The sequence below is a fragment of the Natrix helvetica genome, assembly GCF_964273705.1.
Source record: "Natrix helvetica genome assembly, chromosome: 3".
NCBI lineage: Eukaryota > Metazoa > Chordata > Lepidosauria > Squamata > Natricidae > Natrix > Natrix helvetica.
Genome location: NC_138549.1, coordinates 23,855,072 through 23,879,047, shown reverse-complemented (window position 1 = coordinate 23,879,047; position 23,976 = coordinate 23,855,072). Strand labels below are relative to the sequence as shown.

The 23,976-nt window shown below is 40.5% G+C and overlaps 1 protein-coding gene across 1 annotated transcript; it reads left to right on the top strand.

The window, feature by feature from the left end:
- The first annotated feature begins 217 nt into the window (after positions 1–217).
- SLAIN1 (SLAIN motif family member 1) lies at positions 218–22,902 on the top strand. The gene is made up of 9 exons (XM_081948718.1): positions 218–763; positions 5,646–5,785; positions 10,668–10,817; positions 12,046–12,195; positions 14,345–14,692; positions 16,567–16,722; positions 17,735–18,029; positions 21,974–22,352; positions 22,498–22,902. Exons 1-8 carry the CDS (start codon positions 261–263, stop codon positions 22,047–22,049), a joined length of 1,818 nt encoding a protein of 605 aa, XP_081804844.1. The 5' UTR covers positions 218–260; the 3' UTR covers positions 22,050–22,352; positions 22,498–22,902.
- Positions 22,903–23,976: the final 1,074 nt, after the last annotated feature.

Sequence of the window (23,976 nt, the reverse complement as noted above, 5' to 3'; positions counted from 1 at the left end):
CCTGCGCAGCGCAAGGGTGTCTCCCCGCCCTGCTTTGTTTCCTCCTTGCGCTTGCGCGGTGCCTGCCCGCCGAGGGTCCGCGCGGTGCGGTGCTCCTGTTGAGGGGGGGGGTGCGCTGTTTGCTGCTGCGCGGCGGCTGGCTGGCTGGCGGGAGGTGCCCGGGGTGGGGTGGGGGAAGGGAAGCGCGCTTGTCGGGGAAGGGTCGTCTTGGCCGAAGGAGGAAGGGAGTCCCTTGGGTTCGTTCCGGGGCGCTTCCGGCTATGGAGGCCGCCTTGGTGAAGCCGATGGTGGCGGAGGTGAAGCCAGGTGCCATGAGCGCCGTGAGCGCCGAGCTGGAGGTGAAGAAGCTGCAGGAGCTGGTGCGCAAGCTGGAGAAGCAGAACGAGCAGTTGCGCAATAGAGCCGCTGCCACCTCCCCGGCTTCGGCCCCCGGCACGAGCCCGGGCAGCCCTCTGCAGCCGCGGCTGCTGGACCCCGCCGCCGCCGCTGCCGCACCGCTAGCCCCCCGCAGCAGCTCCCCTCCAGCCGGCCGGTCGAGCCCAGCGCCGGCTCTCGTGTGCCAAGCCGAGCCCTTCGTCTACTTCAAGCCGTCCCCCACTGGGGGAGCCTACGAAGCCCTCGCCGCCCCTTCCATCCTTCTGCCCCCGGCCAGCCTTTTGGATGAGGTGGAGATATTGGACCTTCGCAGGCTGGGTGGCTACGGCAGGGATGGAAAGGAAGAAGAGCAGCAGCGGTTCCAGGAGGAGGAGGAGGAGGAAACCTGGTAGGGTATCTTTGCCCGACTTTTCCGCACAAAGGCTTGTCTCCCGCCTGGCTCTTCTTTCCCTGCGGCTCTTCCTGAGAAAAGAGACCCTTCCTCTTTTTTTTCTTTTTGTATCCAGCTGGTGCTTTCCATAGCTCGCTTTCCCAGCCTTTGGCTGCCCAAATCCCCTTTGATTCTTATTTTTTTAAAAATTAGAATAGAATAGAATTCTTTATTGGCCAAGTGTGTTTGGACACACAAGGAATTTGTCTTTGGTGCATATGCTGTGACTGTACATAATAAGACAATACATCATTATTATTATTATTATTATTATTATTATTATTATTATTATCATCATCATCATCATCATCATCTCTTATTATGAAACAACATGAAACTCAGTCAACTGAACATTGAAAATGTGCATTATTATTATTATTATTATTATTATTATTATTATTATTATTATTATTATTATTATTATTATTATTATTATTTACATCGTGCCTTTTTCTCCGAACATCTCCATTTTTCTCATTGATTCTTTTTCCAAATCTTACTTTCCCAAGTCCTCCATTTGTTTCCAACCTGCTTTTTGCCTGTGCGGTTTAAAAACAGATTTAGAAACACTGGGTTTTAAAGACTTCTCTTTGTATTGGAGTGGTGGATAAGTCCCAGGCACGAATAGGCATATGCCTTTAAAATGAGAATGAGTATAAATTCTTAAAAGAAATTTCGCATGGAGCGGGGGAACTGAGATCTGTTAGCGTTGTGTTCTTTGCTGCATTGCCTTCATTCTGTTGTGCAAAAAATCATGGTGCACTGGTTAAGATCCCAGGGCTAGCTGATGCTGATTGAAATAGGACAGTTTTGAACTACTGTCCTACTCTCATGTAGGGGAGAAATGATAAAATGGAAAAAGCTGGGGATTTCAAATAAAGCTCGCCTGGAGCTCACGGTTTAGCATACATGTTTGAAATGGAAGTTGAGTTGAAAATGAATGGGTAATATTACTGCCTCAGTGGGAGGGATGAAATCTCATGGCTTGTAAAACTTGCAGGTGGATTTCAGTACTGTGGTCAGCAACCCTTGTGATGGTATGGATATTTCTGAATAGATCCAGCACAATATGGGTGCCTGCAAAACTAATGAAAATGGAGGTGGTATTTGTGATATACTGCAGAAAATTTCAACAGTCAGCAAAACTGATGGGGGGGTTTTCTCCATTGTTAGAAAAACTGCAGTCGTTTTAGGAGAAATCCTTAGACTTTTCACAGGGAGTAGAGAAGTTTGGGAAGAGAATACTGTTTCATATTGTTTCACTTTCTTTACATCCATACCTTCTGATACTTCCTCTTGCAAAATGTAAAATGCTTCCAAAGGAAAGTACATGTAGAGTCATGCAGAAAGAAGAAACATCCTTCATTGTTTCCCATATCAAATACCATTTATATTTCCGTTTCATATTTCTCATTACATCATGCAGTCTATGATTTTTTTTTTGAATCTCAGTCATTAATATGGCATTATCTGTATACAAAAAGACACACTTCTAACATCACCACAAGCTTTCATTAGGCATTTATCCATAAAGGACATTACATACAATTGTGTTACTCTTGCACAATATTGAACAATTGGCTAAGAATTCCGTTTTGTAAAATATTCTGGAATTTAAGCAGCTATCTGGGGAGATAAAAGGCATCCATACCAATAAATGATTCACCAGATACTTTTTTTAAATCACCAGCTGCAGTCTCTAAGAAGTTGAATAATGTTTACAAGAACTCAACATGGTAAACCTGAAAAATCAACAGAAATGTCTCCCAATGCTTGTGAATCTAATTCTAACCACACCATGAAAAGAAGCTGGCTAATGAGTAAATAGAGAATGTCAACCAATAAAGGAGAATATTTGTAGTTCAGGGATGCAACGAGGGGTCCTTGGTTCTCTCTGAGCTTGCTTGTTTTCTTGCAGAAGTTTCATTACCCTAACTAGGTAACATCTTCAGGGCTAGTAAGGAGTGCTGTTTGCTGCCAGTTTGTATTCTGGTGCCTTGCCTGTCTGTTTGGGTGGGGGCAGTCTTAGGGATTCTTTGGTTGGGCTGTTTACTGATGGCTCTTTGGCAGTTTCTTGACTGGGGTATTGCTTACTTGATTGTTGGTCTGAAGTTAACCTTGGAGTTAATCTATGCTGATCTGAGTGCTGACTACTGGTGGAGAGGTGCAGGAGTCTTATTCTCTTTTGGGATGGTTGATTGCATCTTTTTCATAGTCTATAGATGTTATTAATGTCTATGTGCCTGTGGATGGCTGATTTGTCAGAGTGCTAGGCTTATAGAAATTCCCTGGCATTTTTGGCCTGGTCTAGGATTATCACATTTTCCCCAATTGAAACTATGGTTAAATCTGTTGATATGTTATGAAATCAAAGACTTTCCATCATGTCTTCTGACTGCCAGTTGGTGCTCATGGATGTGTGCTGCCAGTCTTCTGCCTGTTTGTCCTACATAGTGGTTGTTACAGTTCTTGCATTGTGTGTTGTAGACGACTCCTCTTTTTCTTCTGGGGTTTCTGGGTCTTTTGGTTTGCTTAGGATGTTTTGAGAGAATGTCAACTCCTACGTTTACTTTAGCCAAGACATCAATGCCATATGTCCAGATATCATACTGAAGAACACCAGCATGGCTCTTTAAACATTTACCTCTACCACCCAATCTTCCAATATATGAAACATCTCAAAGTACTTCCAGCAACATAGTTATACCAGCAATAAGTTATGGCTACTAAGTGTGGAGCCTAAGGACATCTGAAATAGAGAAGCTTTGAGTACACAGTACAGTTAAGTGGTGGAAGAGTAAATACTAAAAGTTTCATTCAGATACCAAATCTGAAATGCAGGAATATACTGCAGAACCAACTTGAAGATGCCATCAAAATGGCACAGAAAGAAATTATGAATGGGCAGGAATATTTTAAAAAATGCAAAGCAATGGGTGGCCCCAATAGGTAGCCCTTTTGGATGCTTGTAGGATTGACCGCCTCTGAGTTGGAGAGATGAAATAAATAAAATCTTGGACCCAGATAGAATATTATAGCGTGGGACTATATACAACACAAAAACCTATTGATTTTGTCGTTTCTAGCAGTGAACATACCTAAGTGAATGGACTAAACTACTGAATAAATTATTTTACTTTTTTCCTTTTCTACTACATCATTTTTCCCTCAAATTCCCCCCTTGTCACTCATATTCTTCTCATTCTAGTTTCTTCCACTAGTCACTTCAAGCTTTTATTTTAACCGGTCAAATTAATAATTCTTTTAGATTTGTATTCCTTCGTTATGTACCTGTATGGTTAGCCACATGCTTAAACCACATATTCCATTTAGACTTTGCCACTTTTAGTGGTTTGTGTAAGAATTTGAACATACAATCAATGTTTCCTCTAAGCTGCGTGGTTGCGCATGTGACAAAACGCCGCGCAGCAGTTTCCAACTGCCGCGCAGTGATTTTTAATGACACAGCGTGCTAGGATCACGCGTGTGGCACTGCCCCACTCGGGATGGGGGGCCGCCATGGGTCCTTCCTTCCTTCCTTCAGGATGGTGCGGCTTTCCGAGCTTCACCCCTCCCCTCTCCTCCCGATCGCCGCCCACTGCCCCTTGGCGAAAGCCTCACCTTCACTCAGCGGAGCTGGCTGGCCACCCCGAGCGCGCAAGCGAGGCACCGCAGATGCGCCCAGCTCGGACGGTCGCCCCCCTCTCCCATTCCTTGAGTGGGTGTGGAAAGGGCAGCCCCTGCCCCAGTGAAAGCCATGCAATATTTAGCATGTTGAGATCTCTCCAAGCCACTGGGGGTCTTTCCCTCCCCTTCCCCTCTGCCCAGCAAAAAAAATTCAGGTGCTCAGGCATAAAAATGTGCCGCTCAAACACTATACTTTTCCGCGCACACTGAAAAAAAATTAGAGGGAACATTGCATACAATATTTAATAAGTAGATCAAGTATAGACCAGGTTATTGTCAGCCCTTTGAGGTTGTCTAGATCATGAAACGGACCCCACAAAAAGACTACGACTATATTGAGATAGGCGGTTGTGACATCAACATACAAGCCTGACTGCATTTCTCTTCCTTTCCTCTTATATTCCAGGGAATTGGGGAGGAACCAGAATGAGACTTCCTAATACTTTTTCTGTTTCCTGGTATCAAAGTATGTTTTTGCACATGTTGTAATAAGTTCTAAGTCCCAGGGTGGGGTCAAGTGCGCAATCAGTTTGGAGTCCCTTCACTCTCACAAGAGATCTAAGTCCAGCCCTCCTTGAATTCCATTGACTCTTATCTAACCGCCAATTTGCCTTGACCATTAGTAGTTCAGATTCTTGTAAAGAGATAAAATGGAATAAACTTGTAATAATTTGAACAACCCCGGTTCCTGATTTATTGCAGCTGACAACGTCCATTTGATTCACTTTATAACCGTGGTGACTCACTTTACGGTCTTTGTAAAAATGGTTGTTAAATCGGGTAAGTCATGTGGTGCCTTGACTTGTCACCACAATATATTATGACTAAAATTCTAGAGCTTCTGGTGCTGTGATTGTTAAGTCAAGGATTTACCTGTATGGTATTTAACTTCACTTCAAGACTTGCTTAGAGCTTAACTATTGGCTCATATTATTTCACCAATGGACATACATTGCTATCTCCATTCTTGGAGGAATAAATAGTTACATGAGCCTGATTTAGGAAAGGCTAAACTAATGTTGTTTAAAATATGCTTCAAGCATTGTATTGTTTTAGGACTTGTAATTCATCTTCAAACACCAAAGGTAGAAAATTACAGCTACCACCACTACAAAGAATGTTGCCCCAACCATTTTTCTCTGCTTCTATTTAGGCTATATGCTGCACCGGTTAAGAGTATCATGCAGCAAAAAAAGTCATTGACTCCCCTGCAGTGGTGTAGACATGTTCTTGATAATCCAAGCCCTGAAATGGAAGCTGCTAAGCGTTCTTTGTGCTTCAGGCTGGAACAAGGTAATTCTAAGTTTCTATTCTTAAAATTTATTTTGGGCTTTTTTGAACTAAACCTCTTCTTATTGATTGTAGTTGCTTAGACATCAGTACCAGCGTAAGATTAGCCATTTGAATTTTTTTCTATATGGAGCTGTCCTTATATATTTTATTTTATTTTATTTATAAAATGAGGATTAGGAATTTGTGTGACTCATTTCTTTTTCTTTTGGTCTTATGTCCGATGATTTCAAAGCTCTTCGTTGTGTTTCTGATATCCTTATCTTTTGAAATATGGCTAAAGTCTGATGCACGTTTATAAATAGTTGTTTTCATTTGAATGCCGGTGTCATTCTAAAATTCTCGTTTAGCTTGTACAACAACGGGTTTGTTCATTTGTCAGAAAACACCTTCAAGTGACTAGAATCGGAAAGAAAGTTGATTCAGAATAATGGTTTGCGAAATAAGTGCAATATTGACAATATGGTGAAATGATGATTGTGGCAAAAGCCAAGGAACCAATTAGAAGCAGAAGATGTGAACAGATTTACTACATCAGCTACTATGTCTCTTATCAACATGGCAATTGGATTGATTTATTGCCTCTCGCAGAATTTGTCTATAACAATTCACTGTATACCTTTGTCTTCTTTTCAAGAAGTCTGTGGACACCATCAGTGTCACCTGCTCTGTAGAAGTCCTAACTCAGCTGTTCCTTAAGCCTCTGGTGTTATCCAGGCTGCATAGTTTCTTTTAGAGAAACAGTAGGGTTTGACCAAGGCTGGGTATAAATGTGTAAGATCGTGCCAAGATTGTGATGGAAAGTTAGATATGGCTTTCCTCTAAGCCATTGTTGGCGAACCTTTTTGGCAAGGAGTGCTGAAATCGGAACACGTGCACACACGCATATGCGTGCATGCCACAAACCGGAAGAGCAGCCACTTGGTGCCCAGGCGCGCGCTGGGAAGATGATCTTCCAGTTTCTGGCACACAGATGTGCACTGACCAGCTGGTCTTTGTGCACGTGTACGTTCCAGAAACTAGAAGACCAGGTGGCTTCGAAAACACCAGCCTGAAGATGGTGAGTGAGACCTCACCGAAACGTTGTCAAGACAATCTCAATCTTACACGGGAAAAGATCCGAATACAACAAGACCAGCATACCTACACCCGTGAAAATCTATGAAAACACACACACACACACTTCATATATATATATATATAAGCCCAGGTTCAAATCCCAGTAAGGATATGGCTAGCTGATGAGAGCTAATTAGCTCGAAATAGATCTATACTAGTCTCCCTTTATTTATTTATCAGTACAAATACAACACACACACACACACACACACAAACATATATAAAATTAATGAGTGGAAGCTTACTCAAATTAAGCCTTACCTTTGCCCCCAAACAGAGTATCCCAGTCAGTTTCAAGTAGTATTGTGTGGAAAATACAGAGCAGAGCCATGAAACTGGTGTAGCAACTGTTAGGAAAGGGAATGTAGAAATTCAGTTTTGCAAAGACTGGCTTGCTGTACCTATACATTGATCAATTGGGAGCTGGGGCAATAGAACCAATTTGGTCCAATGGTTAAGGCACCAGGCTAGAAAGCGGGAGATCGTGAATTCTAGTTCTGCCTTACCATGAAAGCCTGCTGAGTGACCTTGGGTCCAACCCAGAGGTGGTATTCATACTTGTTTCCTTGTACTTGTTGACACATAAATAAATACATAAAATCCAGCCGGTTCTCTCCAGTTCGGGTGAACCGGTAGCGGTGGATGCAGGAGGTTCCACCCGCACACCCTGACGGAATCCATGAGCACTGCACATGCGCAAAAGGCAGTGTGCATGCGCAGATGAGAGAAGCGTGCTCACATTTGCGAACTGATAGGGAAGGTAAGTGAATGCCACCTCTGGTCCAACCCTCTCACTCAGTCCAATTCACCTGACAGGTGCTTGATAAGGGGAAAATAGGAAGAGGAAGGAACATTAGACACATTTGCCACCTTGAGGATTTGGGAAGGAAGAAAGGAAGGGAGAGAGAGAGAAAAAAGAAAAAAGAAAGAAAGAAAGAAAGAAAGAAAGAAAGAAAGAAAGAAAGAAAGAAAGAAAGAAAGAAAGAGTCAGCCAACCAAGGAACACTGCACTTTTATCACTTTTCCTAAAACACATTTCATACCTCTGACTTTCACCACCTTCCTTCTATTCAGTTCTATTCTCAAGTTACTTTTAAAAGAAGAGCAGAAAGTCCATAAGTCTTTTTCCTTCCCCTGTGCCTATTGAAAACACTCCTGCTAAAACTGACTGGAATAGACCTCACACTTTCTCTAAGAAGAGCAAAAAGCTCTAGATTAGGACATGCTCTGTCTGTCCTCCTCTAAGGTTTTTTTTTTTTTTTTTACAAATGCTGTGTTTTTGTTACTGGGGTTCTCGGAATCCCAGCTGCAAAAACAGTAGCTTTGTTCACTGTGAGTCTTCTCAAAGGCACAATTGTGGCAAAATAATGAATGCTGTTCACACATGGGCTGCAGGCTGCATTTGGGAGTGACAGGGAGCTGGCCTTGGATCAGACTGTTATGACACCAGTCCAAAGGCACAAAAGACCTTTTTTCCCCCCACTTTAAAGGCATTTTACATTTTAGGATTTCTAATGAAAAGGACAAAAGATGGAAATTTGTCTTTAAAATGGCTTTTGTTATTCTTGGAATAAGATCAAGAAGACAAATAAGATCAAGGAGACGTGTTAAAAGTGTTCTCTTTCATATATGTGCATGCATAATCTAGGTAAATGATTCAATCCATCCTTGGCTGTACACAAAGTGGATTTGATTGAAATCAAGTCAGTTTAAATTGCAATTTAAATCAATAGTAAAAAGACTTGATTTAAAATTAAATCAAGTCGATTTAAATCATAATTTTTAAAGAGCAAATGTCACCTCTGTCCCACAGCAGCTCCTCCTCTGACCCGCTGTTGACTCACCGACAGTCCCATTAATTTTAATGGGATCGCTGGTGATGCGGCAGGGACACCACAAGGTGAGGGACGTGGCAGGCAGCAGGTGAGTGGATGCCCACTAACAGGAGCTGCCATGATGGATCTGAAATGACAGATGCTCTTTCAATGTAAGGACTCATTCTTGCTGGTAGTTAGAATCTTTAATATTACTATTTGCAAACAAAGTGAAGGTTTCCTATTTAGAGTGCATATTATCTCAGCTTGCAGAGTGTGGATTCATTGAATGAGTTTACCAAAAATGTAAATATTGCTAAATATACAGCTTCATGCTACATAACTAAGCTCCATTTCATGCTGAATAAACTAAATTTTTAATGTATCTTAAATAGAAAACTGTCTTTAGATAGATTTTTACTCCAAAGGCATTTTATTAAAATAAATTTGATAAAAATAAAAAAATCTGATTTAAATAAAAACAATCAGATTTAAATTTTAAAAATCTGATTATATATATATATATATATATATATATATATATATATATATATATATATATATATATATATATATATATATATATATATATATATATATATATATATATATATATATGTTATATTTGTACTGATAAATAAATAAAGGGAGACTAGTATAGATCTATTTATCAGTACAAATATAACACAAATATAAAAAGGCAACATTAAAAATAAAAATATGGTTTTCTGCCTGCATGGTCTTCTGTGATAAGCCGAAGGACAGAAAGAGGGAGTAGTGACCTTCCTCCCATATTTAGTCATACCAGGGGTTGTAACACAAATACATTATATATATATATATATATATATATATATATATATATATATATATATATATATATATATATATATATATATATATATATATATATTTATCAGCACAAATACAACATATATATATATATATATATATATATATATATATATATATATATATATATATATATATATATATATATATATATATATATATATATATATATATATATATATATATAAATTTTTGTACACCAATCTGGCATTTAGCATGATTATAATGGAAGAATGTCTACTCTGGAGCCTGTACGTTTGCATTAAAAAATTGCATTTATGTAACTTGAAATTTCATTTTGGTGAAAAGAAGAAAGATTTACATTTATTGACTTAAAAGCTTAAGAAAAGGGATGCATTTTATATTGGCTACTTGGCAAGTGAATCTGTGGTTTATCGTGAAACTTCACTCATTCAAGTTTGTCATCAATAATTAATCCAAATAATATTGGGTTTCAAAAACCTTTTTTCTACGCTAATTAAAAGCGCACTAATACAGCATTTCTTTTAAGCATTTTTAAAACACGACTTTGTTATTCTGTATGCAATAATAAGGATTTCAGTGTTTAACAAAACTATAACTTCTAAAGTTCTTATTTCAGTATGTATGCTCATTTTGTCCATAATCATAATATTCTCACATCCTTTATTTTACTATTAAATTTAAATAATTTGTATAGGTAGATATTGGTATCAAGAAGTGTTTAAAATGTTCAGCGTTAAATTGTATTGTACGGGAGAGAAGAACATTAAGCAAAGAAAAAACACTTTATTCCCTTTTGCCTTTTTAAAATGTATCTTAAACAGGATTTTTTCCCTCTAATCTATAGAAAATTATTGGCATTCTATCAGTTCAGTGGAACTAACTCCCATGTAAATGGCATCTTGCTTCGATACGAGATGGACAGCAAATAAATTTAATAAATCTCTCATACATCAGTTGGTTTGGGAATAAAAACCCCTGTCTCTAATGATACTTATCTCTCTAGATGTACATAACATCACTACTGTTTGATCTTTCTTGTGATATTAACTTCCTAATAGATATGCATTCTGTTGCTAAATACAAACTGATATTTTCTTTTCTGTGCCCACTAACAGCTAGTAGATGGCGGAGTCTCTTCTCTTCATCTGTATCCTTGGCTTTTCCTTATAATCCTGTTGCAAGGTTTACTCCATATAGCAATAGCTTTAACAGCCCTGCGTTCCCTAAAACCTTCAGCAAAGCAATATTAACACCTGAACAAACAGGTAATGCCTACTTTCTTACTAACATAGCAATTTAATATTCTCTAAGCCCAAGCCTTTGTAGGTTTACAGACGGTGACCCCGATTTAAGGACCCTGTTTGCTGTAAGGAAAACTACAAATAGACAGAAAATAACTAGGAATCCCTAATCCGTACTGCAGTTTTCATTGTTGTTTCTTTGTTCTACTTTTTTTAATGTGAAGAAATTATAGGATTCCTATTTGTATTGATTTAATGAATAGAGATAACTATAATACCACTTTTAATACATGCTGTTTAAATGGACTGCAGTAGAACTGAATATTTTGAAAATGATTTGAAAGAAGAACCTGTGTTTTCCCGAAAATAGGACCCTATCTTATATTTTCTTTTGCCACCAAAAAAAGACACTAGGTCTTATTTTCAGGGGGTGTCTTCCACTGACCCACCTCACTTGCGCGCATCACCCCCCCCCCTGGCCTCCTTTTTGCTGTCAGAACTTCTCTGCAGCTGGCAAAGCTTTCCTGAAGGTCTCTGCAGCCAATAACAGATCCAGAGTCGATCCGGAGCTCTGTTATTAACTGCAGAGGCCTTCAGGAAAGCCTTGCCAACTGCAGAAGAAATGGGTCAGCAAGACAGGTTTTGGGGTGTGTGAGGCCTGGCTGCAACTGTCCAAAGGTAAGTAGTAGGGCAGCTCCACCCATCTTCATCCCCACCCTAGCTTAATTTTTACCCGTGTACCTGGAGTGGGTGAGGTCTTAATTAGGGCTTATTTGGGCGGGGGATAGGGTTCATATTGTGCACACGTGTAAAAATCAAGCTAGCCCTTACTTTCGGGGTAGGTCATATTTTTGGGGAAACGGTATGTTTAACCATTCACCAGCACTTTATAGCCATTTTCTGCACTTTTCTGAACTTGCAAATTAATTCACCTGCTTTAAGAATTTTAATGAATCAGCTCAAGGCAGTAGCATCTTTTTTGAGGTTTGTACATCTGTTTAATGAATAACATAAAACAGTGATGCTCAGGTGTGGTCTGAGCACATTCCTAATTATCTGCAAAGTATGCATATCCTTAGGTGGCAAAGCATTGTTTGGTGCACTTTCTAGAGTGTCATTGTGTCTTTCTTCCAAATAGATATTTATGATATTGGGATGATGCGGACATACTGAATAGAACAGTCACATTTGTAATGTATTAATTTAGGAATTAGTGCTGTTATTTTATTATGGATGTAATGTTTTTCAACAGATTGCATTTCTAGAAGCTCCCCTCTTAGTCCCCAGTCATCTCTGGACAGTGAATTGAGCACCTCAGAAGTAGAAGATGATTCCATTTCTATGGGGTATAAACTACAAGACCTCACAGATGTCCAGATCATGGCTCGGCTACAAGAAGAAAGTAGGTTGAAATTTTTATTTTCCTACTTCTAAATAAGGGGGGGGAGTGCTTTCTGATTAGAGAAAAAAGGGCTTGACCTTTGCAAAATAATGTGATTTTGTAGAAGATGAGTTTAAAAAATTACCTAGTTAAAATTTGAAAATGTGCTATACCACTTTGGTTTTTAAGGGAAAATGGTGTTTGCATATTACTTCTCTGTAACTCCTTAAAACATCTGCATATTTTCACAAAATTGAATTGCTTTTCTTACAACTGGTGCGTGTTCCCTGGAAAATAGGCATTAAATTGAAGGAGTTGGAGACTGATATTGTACATACACAGTCATGCATTTCCCATTTGCCTTTGGCATATGAAGTACTTCACAGCCTTAAAATGTGTATGCTCATATGCTTTCAAGAACTTAATTGAATAGCCAATGTAAATCACAATTAACTATCCTAACTTATATGGCATTTGACTGCTGCAAAGAGAAGAAACCTAACTGGAGTGGAGAGTGAGCTAATTGCATAAAAAGAAAATGGCAGTGTGTCACTTCTGTGCTAAAAATGTATGCATACTAGTTTTCAATTAAAGTTGATCAAATTATAGATTAATGCAGAATTTACTTTTTATTTTATTTATTTAATCATCTTGTTTACGGATGACTACTTATATATTAAATTATATGTATTTTATGCTTTTATTAGTAACTGAGATGACTATTTGCAATATGAAGATACAGCATACAGATAATGCATACAAGGGCATTAAAATGCAATGCCGTGCAATACTACCAACCTAGTAGCAGCTATTGTAAGAGATTGTGGGGTTCTGGGAAAGGAATGGAACAGAGAGTGAATGTAAATAATCAAGTTTTGGCAGGAAAATCAGTTGATAGCTTATCTCATTAAATGACAACCCAAGTGGAAAGAAACTTAGAAAGAAGGGGGTCTGTTGCTACCTCACACTTGCTTGTGCATCAATATCATGCAGTGATGATGTGTCGTGGACTCTGGGGAGGGTAGATGGGAAGGTGGATGCATGGGGGAAAGCGAAAGTAATTGCTGTATTCTCCCCAGAATGCTGTTTCAAGGTCAACAGTTGGGAGAAGAATGCAGCTGCATGCCAACCTGTGCTTGAAGTGATCGTTCTGAAAACACCTTGCTTGAACCTGATTGAAGGGGGAGGGAACCCAGTGATGGGAGGCAGCTAAGAGAGGGCAAAGTTGAATTTGGGGATTTTGGTGCACAATTCTCAGTGAACTTGACTGCTGATAAAACTATACCTTTCTCAACAAATAGAGCCAAGGATCATTTCTATTTAGAGGTTTAAATTTGTGGCAGGTCTGACAAAGTGTTTCAAAGAATCTAGTCTTAATGAACTCAGAATAAATAAGGGTGGGAAATTTCCTCTTACCAAGAGTATGTATTTACCCAGACTCATATTAAAGAAACCTGTTATGGCCTAGGCTTCCCAAGAGCACGCAGCAAACTCCTTGTCCTGATAAAAAAACCCTTTTATTAATTTACTGTGAATTCTGCTCATTCACATCCATCAAAGTCTTTCAAGGGAGGATTTACAGTCACAGACCTTATCTGGCTTGGAGAGCTGACAGGCCGATACTTGCAAAACTGGGTAAGGAATCTCAGAGAGTTACAAACCAATTAAGCAAACTAATTGTCTCTTGCAAACTCCATTCCTCTTTTATTTCCTCTGGGAGGGCCATTCATCGTCCACCTGTGGCCTTACTCCCAAGTTGACCCCTGTTCTTTAGCTGTTCCCTTCGTCCAGCAACTCTGTGCATGCGCACACTGGGAACAGGCTCCAGCTGCTCATCTGCCTCACTGATGTCTGACTCTGAAGGCAGCTGATAACTGGCATTCGGCTCCGGCACCCTCTCTGCCTCCGACACAGAGCCTTCATCAGGGCCTTCCCCAGACTCCAGGACTGGTCCATGTCCCTCCCCAACCTCCTCAGTGTCTGAATCTACTGCCAGCTCTGCTGGCCGCTGGCGGATCACAACAAAACCTTTCTGAAATCTCTGTACTTCTTGCTCCTTTGATTATGGTTTGTCCAGCAAGATTAAAATAATAATGCAATTGTAATTATATTATTAGCAGAAGTACAATTTTTTACCACTTTCTATTTTGGATCTTGTTTTCCTTTACAGGCCTGAGGCAAGACTATGCTTCAACTTCAACGTCGGTGTCAAGAAACATTTCCAATGTTTCTCTTCCTTTGATCAAAAAAGGGATCAGTGGTGATCAGGAATTTGATCGTTACAGCCTTGAAGATGAGGAAGAAGAATTTGACCACTTGCCCCCACCACAGCCTCGACTCACCCGTTGCTCTCCTTTCCAAAAAGGAATTCCCCATTCCCAAACTTTCTCCACTATACGGGACTGTAGGAGGAGCCCAACTTCCCCATATTTTCCCTACAGTAATAATCAACAGCAGCCGTTTTGTTCTCCTCAACCCCCAAATCTTCTGGAGTCTCAATCAAACAGAATTAACGGAGGTAAGAGTTGCTGGGTTGTGTGAGTTTTTCTTGACATCAGCTTACATCTGATCCTGAACACACTGTAATACTAGTGGGCTGTTCTCTTTTTGACAATATGCCTAAAAACAATTCATAAAGGCTTAATATTCTGGAAGTAGTTTCCTTCTTCCCATATATGTCCCATTCTTCAAATTTCTTTTTTTTTATTTCCCCACCCAAGCACACATTTTCTCTTCCATAAGAAGTGGATTCCTGTGTTTAGTAGTATGAATTTTGTTCTTTCGAGTCGAGCTCTAGTAATCCTGTCACTCTCAGCTATCACAACGGTTAACTGTTCCACAATGGAACAGATTCTAATAAAGTTGGAAGGTATTAAGGAAGGAAGGTTAATTTAAATGAAGGTTCAAAATCCATGCATCTCAGTAAACTGCATTTATTGTTGGGGTGACCCTGACTAACAGATGCTGCTGGCTCAGTAATTTTGTTTTGTTTTGCATTAAAAAATTGAATTATAGTGAATCCATCAGCATTTCATTAATTTGGGGAAAAGATAACATTTTATATACCGTATTTATAATACGCACCTTCCCCCTCCCCAAAAAGGAGGGTGAAAATCTGGATGCGTCTTATACACTAAATACAGCATTTTTGGCCTCCCGAAACCCTGCCCAGCGCAACCCATTTTTCACAAAAATGGATGCCCAGAGGGTTTGGAAGTCCTGTAGAGTGCTCCTGGGGGCTGGGGAGGGCAGAAAACAAGTGAAAAGGGGCCTGTTTTTCACAAAAACAGTGTTTTTGCCCTCCCTGGCGCCCAAGAGCACTCTATAGGCCTCCCAAACCCTCTGCACACCGCGGTTTTGTGGGGGGAAAACCATGCATCACAAAAAATGGGCCGTGCAGAAGGTTTGGGAGGCCTGCAGAGTGCTCCTGGGCGCCAGGAAGGGCAAAAACTTTTTTTTTAATTTATCTTTTCAAAATCTTGTTGTGTCTCATACTCCGGTGCGTCTTATAGTCTGAAAAATACGATGTGTGTGTGTGTGTGTGTGTGTGTGTGTGTATAGCAACTATATATACAGCTTAATTGTACAACTGTCAAATGCTGCAATACAGACACACAGACACACACACACAGACAGAATCAGTATTTGACAGCTCTGCAATTCAGTACACCTGGCAAATACTGTCAGAAATTCTGACAATAAAGCGTGAAAATTATAGCTAGCTGTAATTTGAACTAGTTTATTTTATGATCTGACAGGTTATCATTTTGTCCTCCTTCAGGCCCGTACAGCTTGAAACCTGCTAAATCTGTTCACCACATATTGTGGCTATTTTGGGACTGCAGCATAGCTAAAGCACAGCTTTAAGGGGGGGGGGTGAAACGATCCTTGAATACATCTGATTTGGTTGGTTTAGGACAGATGTAATTTTCAAAGTTGGGATGGCACAAAAATTGAGGTACAAATTTTCTCCCACCCTTCTGAGTGGTTAGGAGCACAAGGGAGAGGAAACACGAAGTAAGGAAGGTTCAGGATGTTTGGGACTGAATTGGAGTAGCTTCAACTGGCATCGATTTTGTTGAACTGAAAACTTTTAGGGCAAATTCCTCCTCTTTTTTTTTTTTTTGGAATATCACAATCACCATTATTCCCATTCCAAAAATGGGATCCTAGTGTGAAAAGAATATTGTTGGAGCTTTCTAAGTTAAGGTATTGCCATAGGAATTGGCATGGCACAATCAAAAGAGATAAGATTTTGCTTGCTCGACCAGCTGCGTCCTTCTGTAAACCCCACCTCGATTGGTCCTTTTGACTTGATCCAAAAGAACTTTCTCTCTTTGAAATTCATGCCTCCTTTTTTCAGACAATGCACATGTCTTATTTTTGTTGCAGACAAACTCCGAAGAAGCATGCCTAATTTAGCTCGAATGCCCAGTACCCTTACTGTCAATACAAGCAGCAGCCCAGCAGGGTCTGTGAGGAACAGCCTAAGTTTTGATTCTAACTTATATGGCGCCAGTAATGGGGTATCCAGAATGCAGTCTTGCAGTAAGTATGGGGATATTTGTGGGTTTTTTTATTTATCAAAAGCTGCTTGATTACCACTCTTTCCTAATCTTGGATCTTTTGATCCAATACTTCTGAGTTTGTCAGGATGCTCTATGTGTCAGATCTGCCATCTTCAGCTTCTATGGTATGCTGGCATCCTGCCATAAGATGAAAGATCTCCCACTTGCTGCATTTGTCTCTCAGGGTGCCAGAGTAACTAAAGTCCCCCTACAGCGGTACATTTCTTGCACATCTCATTTACTGGTAGCTGATGTTCAGCAAAATATTCATCTATTTTCTCCTGCTTGGTTGGGTAGCCTGTAGTATATATACCTATAGCAATATCGTTTCTTTTTCCTCGTAATATTCACCCAAATGCATTCAAGAGGGCTTTCATCCTTAGTATCATGTATTTCTATAGAGAGTGATTACTTACATACAATGTGTGTAAATACCTCCTCTTTTGTTATATCCTCTTTGGTTGGGTGTGTCAATGCAAGTTGATTCCAGATTTAGTTTTAGTTTATCATTACTTAAAGGATGCTAGGAGGTTTTCTGCTTCCAACTTTCAAGTTGTTCGGCATGAGTTGGATCCGAAAATATTTCAATCCGGTGCTGTTCTTAACTACCATTTCTTCAGTTTTTCTTCTCTGTGGGGTTTAAAAATATTTTCTGAAACTCATTTACCAAAAGATGACTCGTGCAGTGTCACCCTTAAGTGTTTGCATAACAACTTGTGCTTCAGTTAACAGGCTTTGATACAGTAAATGTTTTGTCATCTGCTCCCCTTGCCTTCCCCATGGATACGCATGCCTGAATTTCATACAAAAAGGGCCAAATACAAAAGGAAAGAACTACATAATAACTGAACATCTGAATACATTTTTACATGGTACATTTGCTTATACAATTTACTTCCTTGTGTTAATATGTGAAGTCACTGTCAGGAATTATTTACATTTCTCTTCAATGATAGCTGTCAGTTAATGTTTTCTGCTTCTTCTCTTTCTAGTTCCTTCACCAGGGCAACTTCAACACAGAGTCCACAGCGTGGGACACTTTCCAATATCTTCCAGGCAGCCCCTCAAAGCTATGGCCTACGTGAGTCCAACAGTTCAAGGAAGTAGTAGCGGCAGTGGCCTTGCGTTGTCCAATAGTAGCTTGCAAATGCACTCCACTACAAGCATTCCAGTGCCAAACAAGACTGCAAACACAAATATTGTAACTCGTAGTAGTCTTCCTAGGCCTTCCCTGGCCATAGGTGGAAGCAGTATACCTAGGAGCAAAATTGCACAGCCAATTCGAAGGTAAGAATACATTTGTTGAAGGAGAAATTGGGCTTATAAGCTTTAAAGAATAATTCCTACACTCTAAGCAAGTAAGAATTCTCATAAATCAAGTGTCTTGTAAATTTAATCTTTGGATATGGTAGGAGTGTGAAGGACACACGATTATGGTAGATTGTAACTTTGGATTCTAACCCTAATCATAAATTGTATCAATAATACTACAGGTCACCAGAATCAGAGCAAAATGTAAACTAAAGATGAGCAGTAACCACCCTTTATCTTAATATAAGCGAAAAAAGCAGGGTTTCACATGCCAAAAGAAGCTCTCCCCTCCTTTCTCAGGTGGTGTTTCTAACATACAATAACCCCCCCTCTAAATTTAATTTTTCAACTCTACTTAGCTCCATGCATGTTAACATACGTATATCATCATTTACGCTCAGTGGCTAAGACAATCAGAAAGATTGGCAGTTCAGCGGTTTGAATCCCTAGCGCCACATAACTGAGTGAGTCCCCATTACTTGTCCCAGCTTCTGCCAACCTAGCATGTAAAAATGCAAGTAGAAAAATAGGGACCATTTTGGCACAGTGGCACAGTGTTCTGTGCGCCTTCGGGGTTTATCATGCTGGCCACATGACCACAGAGACGTCTTCGGACAATGCTGGCTCTTTGGCTTTGAAACGGAGATGAGCACTGCCCCCTAGAGTCGGGAACAACTAGTACATATGTGCAAGGGGAACCTTTACCTTTTATCATCGTTTACACTTGACATAAATGGGTACCCATCATTCAGATTGGCAGCTCATTGTCTGCAGACTCATCTCTGGCATATACATATTTTAATCTTCTTCTGTCATCTTCAGTTCCACCCAAAGCTTTCTGTATTGATGGGAAGGACCTATCATGACACCTCCTTTTCATTATGCAATTACAGGAGCATCCAAACAATTCTTTCTCCCACCTGCCTATAAATTAATCCAGCTCAGGCTTACCAGCTTGTCCTGAGTTTATTGAAACCAGCAAATCATCTCTAACTTTGATTTGATATCTGATACTGATACTAGTCTTCTGCGTCCCTTTTAGAGGAGTTTCCCTATGAGAATCTAATCTTCTCTGAGCTTCTTATCAAAACTAACACAAACTGATTTGTCTCAATGTCGACATGGATATGAGTTTTTTAGTGACATGCTATGTTCGAGAATTAAGTCATCAGAAATGTATATGCAAAAGATGCAAAAATCATTCATGGAATCACCAGTTGGGAAATAACTAGAAGTAGATAACAGGAAACATCGATATCCATAGATAGATAACGGGTCAAATAGTTGTTTTCAGTTGGTTTGTGCTGTTACCCTATTAATTCTGGACTGCCTTTGGTTTATAGCCAATAAATTGGTGTTGGCAAGGTATGAATTCTTTTAACTGAGCCGCTGGTTTGCCATTAGCTATAAGTGATATATTTGCTTGGAGAAAAGGATTAACTCCTGACTTTACTGAGTGAATAAAGAAGAAGACCATACATTAGTTTGGCAGAGGAGTTGGCTTAGGAGGTAAAGGAAGGGGCACAGGTAAAGAACCAAAAAGATAGTAGGAACTGCTTCCATGATGTATGAGATATATGTTTTGACCCTTCATAGAGGATGGTGAGGATGTAGAGCTAGTCCTGATACTGGTGATCAGTGTTCAACCCAAGGACCCCCTTCTGGCTGGGGCATATTCAGCAAGGCCCCCATACTCTGAAATTTAGCCAGAAATGCTAAGCAGAGGCTTGTGATATAACCAGCTAAACTCTGCAGATCTACGACTTGCCAAGAAACAGACCAATAGAAGAGCAGATTCTCATGTGCCTCAGTCATTCATTGGGGGGTTAGGACAATTGGCTGAGCCTGCTTGGCCGGCCTGCTTCACCCCAGGACCCCTGCTGCAGTGGTCCCACAGTGATATTCATCCTCAGCTGCCCTTCTACCAGCACTCCTCTCCTGCCACTAGTCCCTCAGTGTCCAGAATGCCAGTGGAGGGGCAATCAAGGATAAGCACCCGCAGTAGGTCGGCAGCAGTAGCCTCCTCCTGGGTGAAGCAGACACGGCCAGACAGCCACATCCAACTGAAAAATCTGTTAGACATGCACTTTTTTTTTCTCCCGAGCTCTGGCTAATTGTTCTCCTTGAAGAGAAAGGGGAAGGAGTATAGTTACACATGTAATTTTCCTCTGTTAGAAAATAATACTAATGATCAATAGACCTGATCGCTACCATTAATATACGTTTATGTTCTACATCTTGTCAGCACTTGGGGGGGACTAACCCATTTCAGCTCATCTCTACAATTGGAGTTATACTACCGAAAACAAATATATTTTGGCTTCTGACTGCATTGGTCTTTGCAGACACAAACCTAGGGCCGTTAGCACTAGCACTTATATACTGCTTCACAGTGCTTTCCAGCCCACTCTATGTGGTTTACCGAGTCAGCCTATTGCCCCCAACAATTTGGATCCTCATTTTACCCACCTCGGAAGGATGGAAGGATGAGTCAACCTTGAGCCTGGTGAGATTTGAACTGCCAAATTGCAGACAGCCGGTGATCAGCAGAAGTAGCCTGCAGTACTGCACTCTAACCACCGTGCCACCATGGCTGTTACCTGCCTCCCTTCCCTTAAACTCCATTCTGCTTCACCTGACCTCTATAACATACAATTTAAAAAAGAGAGAGCGAAACAAAATCTTCAGTCAAGCTTCCTTCCTAGTTGATTATGTGGACAAATCCAGACACTTTTCTTCAAAACAGTCTAAGTCTGTGATGGCAAACCTATGGCACGCCTGTCGAAAGTGGCACGTAGAGCCATCTCTCCAGGCACGCGAGTCGTCGCCCATTGCTCTTCCAGCTTCCGGCGTGCAGGTCAGTTGGTCTTCACACGTGGGACGTCGGAAAGCAGAAGAGCTGCCATCCGGTGCACATGCACACACTGGGAAGATGATCTTCCAGTTTCCAGCGCGCACATGCGCACCGGCCACTTGGTTTTCTGGTTTCTGGCATGCATGCGTGCGCGAAGACCAGCTGACTGGTGTGCATGTGCATGCTGGAAACCGGGAGACCATCTTCCCGGCATGCACACCGGGCGACTGCTCTTCTGGCTTCTAGCACATGTGCGCATGCGCTCCCATTTTGGCATTCAGTGCTGAAAACACTGGTATGGGTGGTTTACCATCTCCCAGATTTTTTACAGTTTTCTCCAGTCTCCCATCCATGTGCTAATAGGCTGAACCCTGCTTAATTGTCAAGATCAACCGAATTTGCCTGCCTGTGTTTATTCTCTTACTCTCTTTGGCAAGGTAATATCTCCGACAGGATGACCCAATGGATTACAAGTTTTCTAGTAAATTCTATTTCTGAAGGATTCTTACCTTCCAAAGACCTACAGTTTAAAAAAGGGGGGAATCTTGCTGGGCCAGTTATATGAAAAGAATAACCCAGTCAATTGAAGTGGGGGGGGGGGAGAGGGGAAATATCAGCAACGGGTTAACTCTGTAATCAATTTGGTAAATTTCCAAAAGAACAACGTTACAGCATTTTAAAAGGGGGGGCCTGAGAATTCTAGTAGCTTCATTTCAGGGCAAGATTGGCCACTGTTCCTGGCACTATTCCTGCTCAGTTTTTCTACCGGGTAAAACATTTGAAGTCCCTTGCGGATCTGGACAGATCTGAGCAAAGAATGAGCAATTTGTTCCATGTTTGAAAAGACATTAAAACGTTCTTTTAAATTAAAAGAATGCATGCAGTGTATTCCACCAAATCTTTCTTTTGATGATGCTAAAAATTAGAGGGTCATTCTGCGAGATTTTATCTGAGAAGTATGTCAGCTGCAACTTGTGGAGAAGATAGCAATACATGTGTGCTTAGTTGTATATGGAACATTGCCTTATTTTATGCTTACCTTGTCTGTGTGGTTTTTTTAAAACAGTTTTCTCCAGCCACCGAAACCTCTGTCTTCATTTACTACTCTACGGGATGGAAACTGGAGAGATGGCTGTTACTGATGTCAGCTCAATCTGAATCCCATTCGAGAAATAGCTCTCCTACCCAGCTGGCTGGGTAAATATAACTTTAGCAGTGCTCTTTGTTATTCTTATTCTTCTTTACTTATCATTGTCACTAAATATATTGCACTTAATTGTCTGCTTCAGCAAAAAGCAATACAGATAGTTCTAGACTTACGACCACAGTTGGGACTGAAATTTTGGTTGCTGAGCAATATAGTCATTAAACGAGTTCATCATGTAACCGGATTTCATTTTACCCATTCTTACCATGGTTATTAAGTGAGTCACATAGTCATTAAGGCAGGGGTGTCCAAACTTGGCAACTTTAAGACTTGTGGACTTCAACTCCCAGAATTCCCCAGCCAGCCTCTGCTGGCTGGGGAATTCTGGGAGTTGAAGTCCACAAGTCTTAAAGTTGCCAAGTTTGGACACCCCCTGCATTAAGGGAATCATGTTTGTTAAGCAAATCTGGCTTCCCCCATCAACTTAGCTTGTTGGGAGCCAACTGGGAAGATCATAAATTGCAATCATGTGACCACAAGATGCTGCAACAATTGCACATGCAATGCCCCTGAATTGCAATCGGTACCAGTTGCCATGTAATGTATTTTTCAGAGTATAAATGCATTTTTCCACCCCCTAAAAGAGCGTGGAAATGTTGGTGCTTCTTATACACCGAATACAGCCATTTTTGGCCTACCGAAGCCCCGCCCCACATCCCATTTTTGCAAAAAAATGAGCTGTTTTTCACAAAAAAAACAGTCCATTTTTTGCAAAGCTGGGGGCATTTTTGCCTTCCCCCAGCCCTGCTGAAGCCTGCAGAGTGCTCCTAATAGCTGGGGAGGACAAATTTTTTTTTTTCTTACTTACCTCTTCAAAATCTTGGTGCGTCTTATACACCAGTGCGTCTTATAGTCCGAAAAGTACGGTACCTGAATTGCACTCATCTGACTGCAAATGGGTGTAGGACAATTCGATGCAGCCAACTCGCCACCGCCAACTTTCCCCAGGGCAACGCGCCATGGGACAAGTGTTACACTAATATCAACGAAACGGTGGAATAGAAAAGAAAAGATGCAAAAGGAGGGACAGAATGAAATGCGAATGACAAAAATTAAACTATTTTTTTTATTTTAAATAATTAAATTGAATTGTTAAATGGTCCCCCAGTGAGCTGTCCTGGTGGGAGTTGGCTGTGGCAAATTGTCCCGCAGAAAGTTGGCTATGGTGAGTCGGCCGCAGTGAGTTGCCCCATTCCAGATTGCAGGGGTGGTGCAACTGTTGTAGCTTCAAGGACAGGTTGTAAGTCACTTTTTCCAAGGCCGTTGTAACTTGGAACCGTTGCTAAACAAGTGATCGTAAGTCAAGGACTGTCTGTATTACGAAGTTAGTGTTGCATTGTTCTTATTTAACGTTTCAAAATACATGCACAAAGTACCGGAAGTGTCCCTCTTGGGGAGTCAAAATGTGACTTCTGAATGTTTAGTCAGAATGAAGTGAGTTTATTTTAAAAATGTGTTCCTTGCTTTCTTCGCTCTCTTTAGCTAGGCATTTTTTACCTTGTAGATTTACAAATTATGACGTACTTCATTTTTTTATAGTCTTTTCAAGAAAGCATATTTTTTGCACTTGATATCTTTTTTGTATTTGCTTGAAAAAGAGTGTCGAAATTTTCATGTACATTCTATATATATATATTTTGTCTTTTAATAATCAGTATTTGGTCAGAATATGTGTTAAGCGTATGTCCAAATCCAATGAGGTCTATCTGTGCCAACTTTATATACCTCTCTGCTAAGTTGTTCAATACTTGATGAACGTTCCAATCACTCTTCAAGACAAAACAGTAATTTAAATGATAGCAGTCAATCACGTGGGATAAGGATAGGGAGCAGCGGGGAAGAAGGAACAGAAAGCAGAGGTT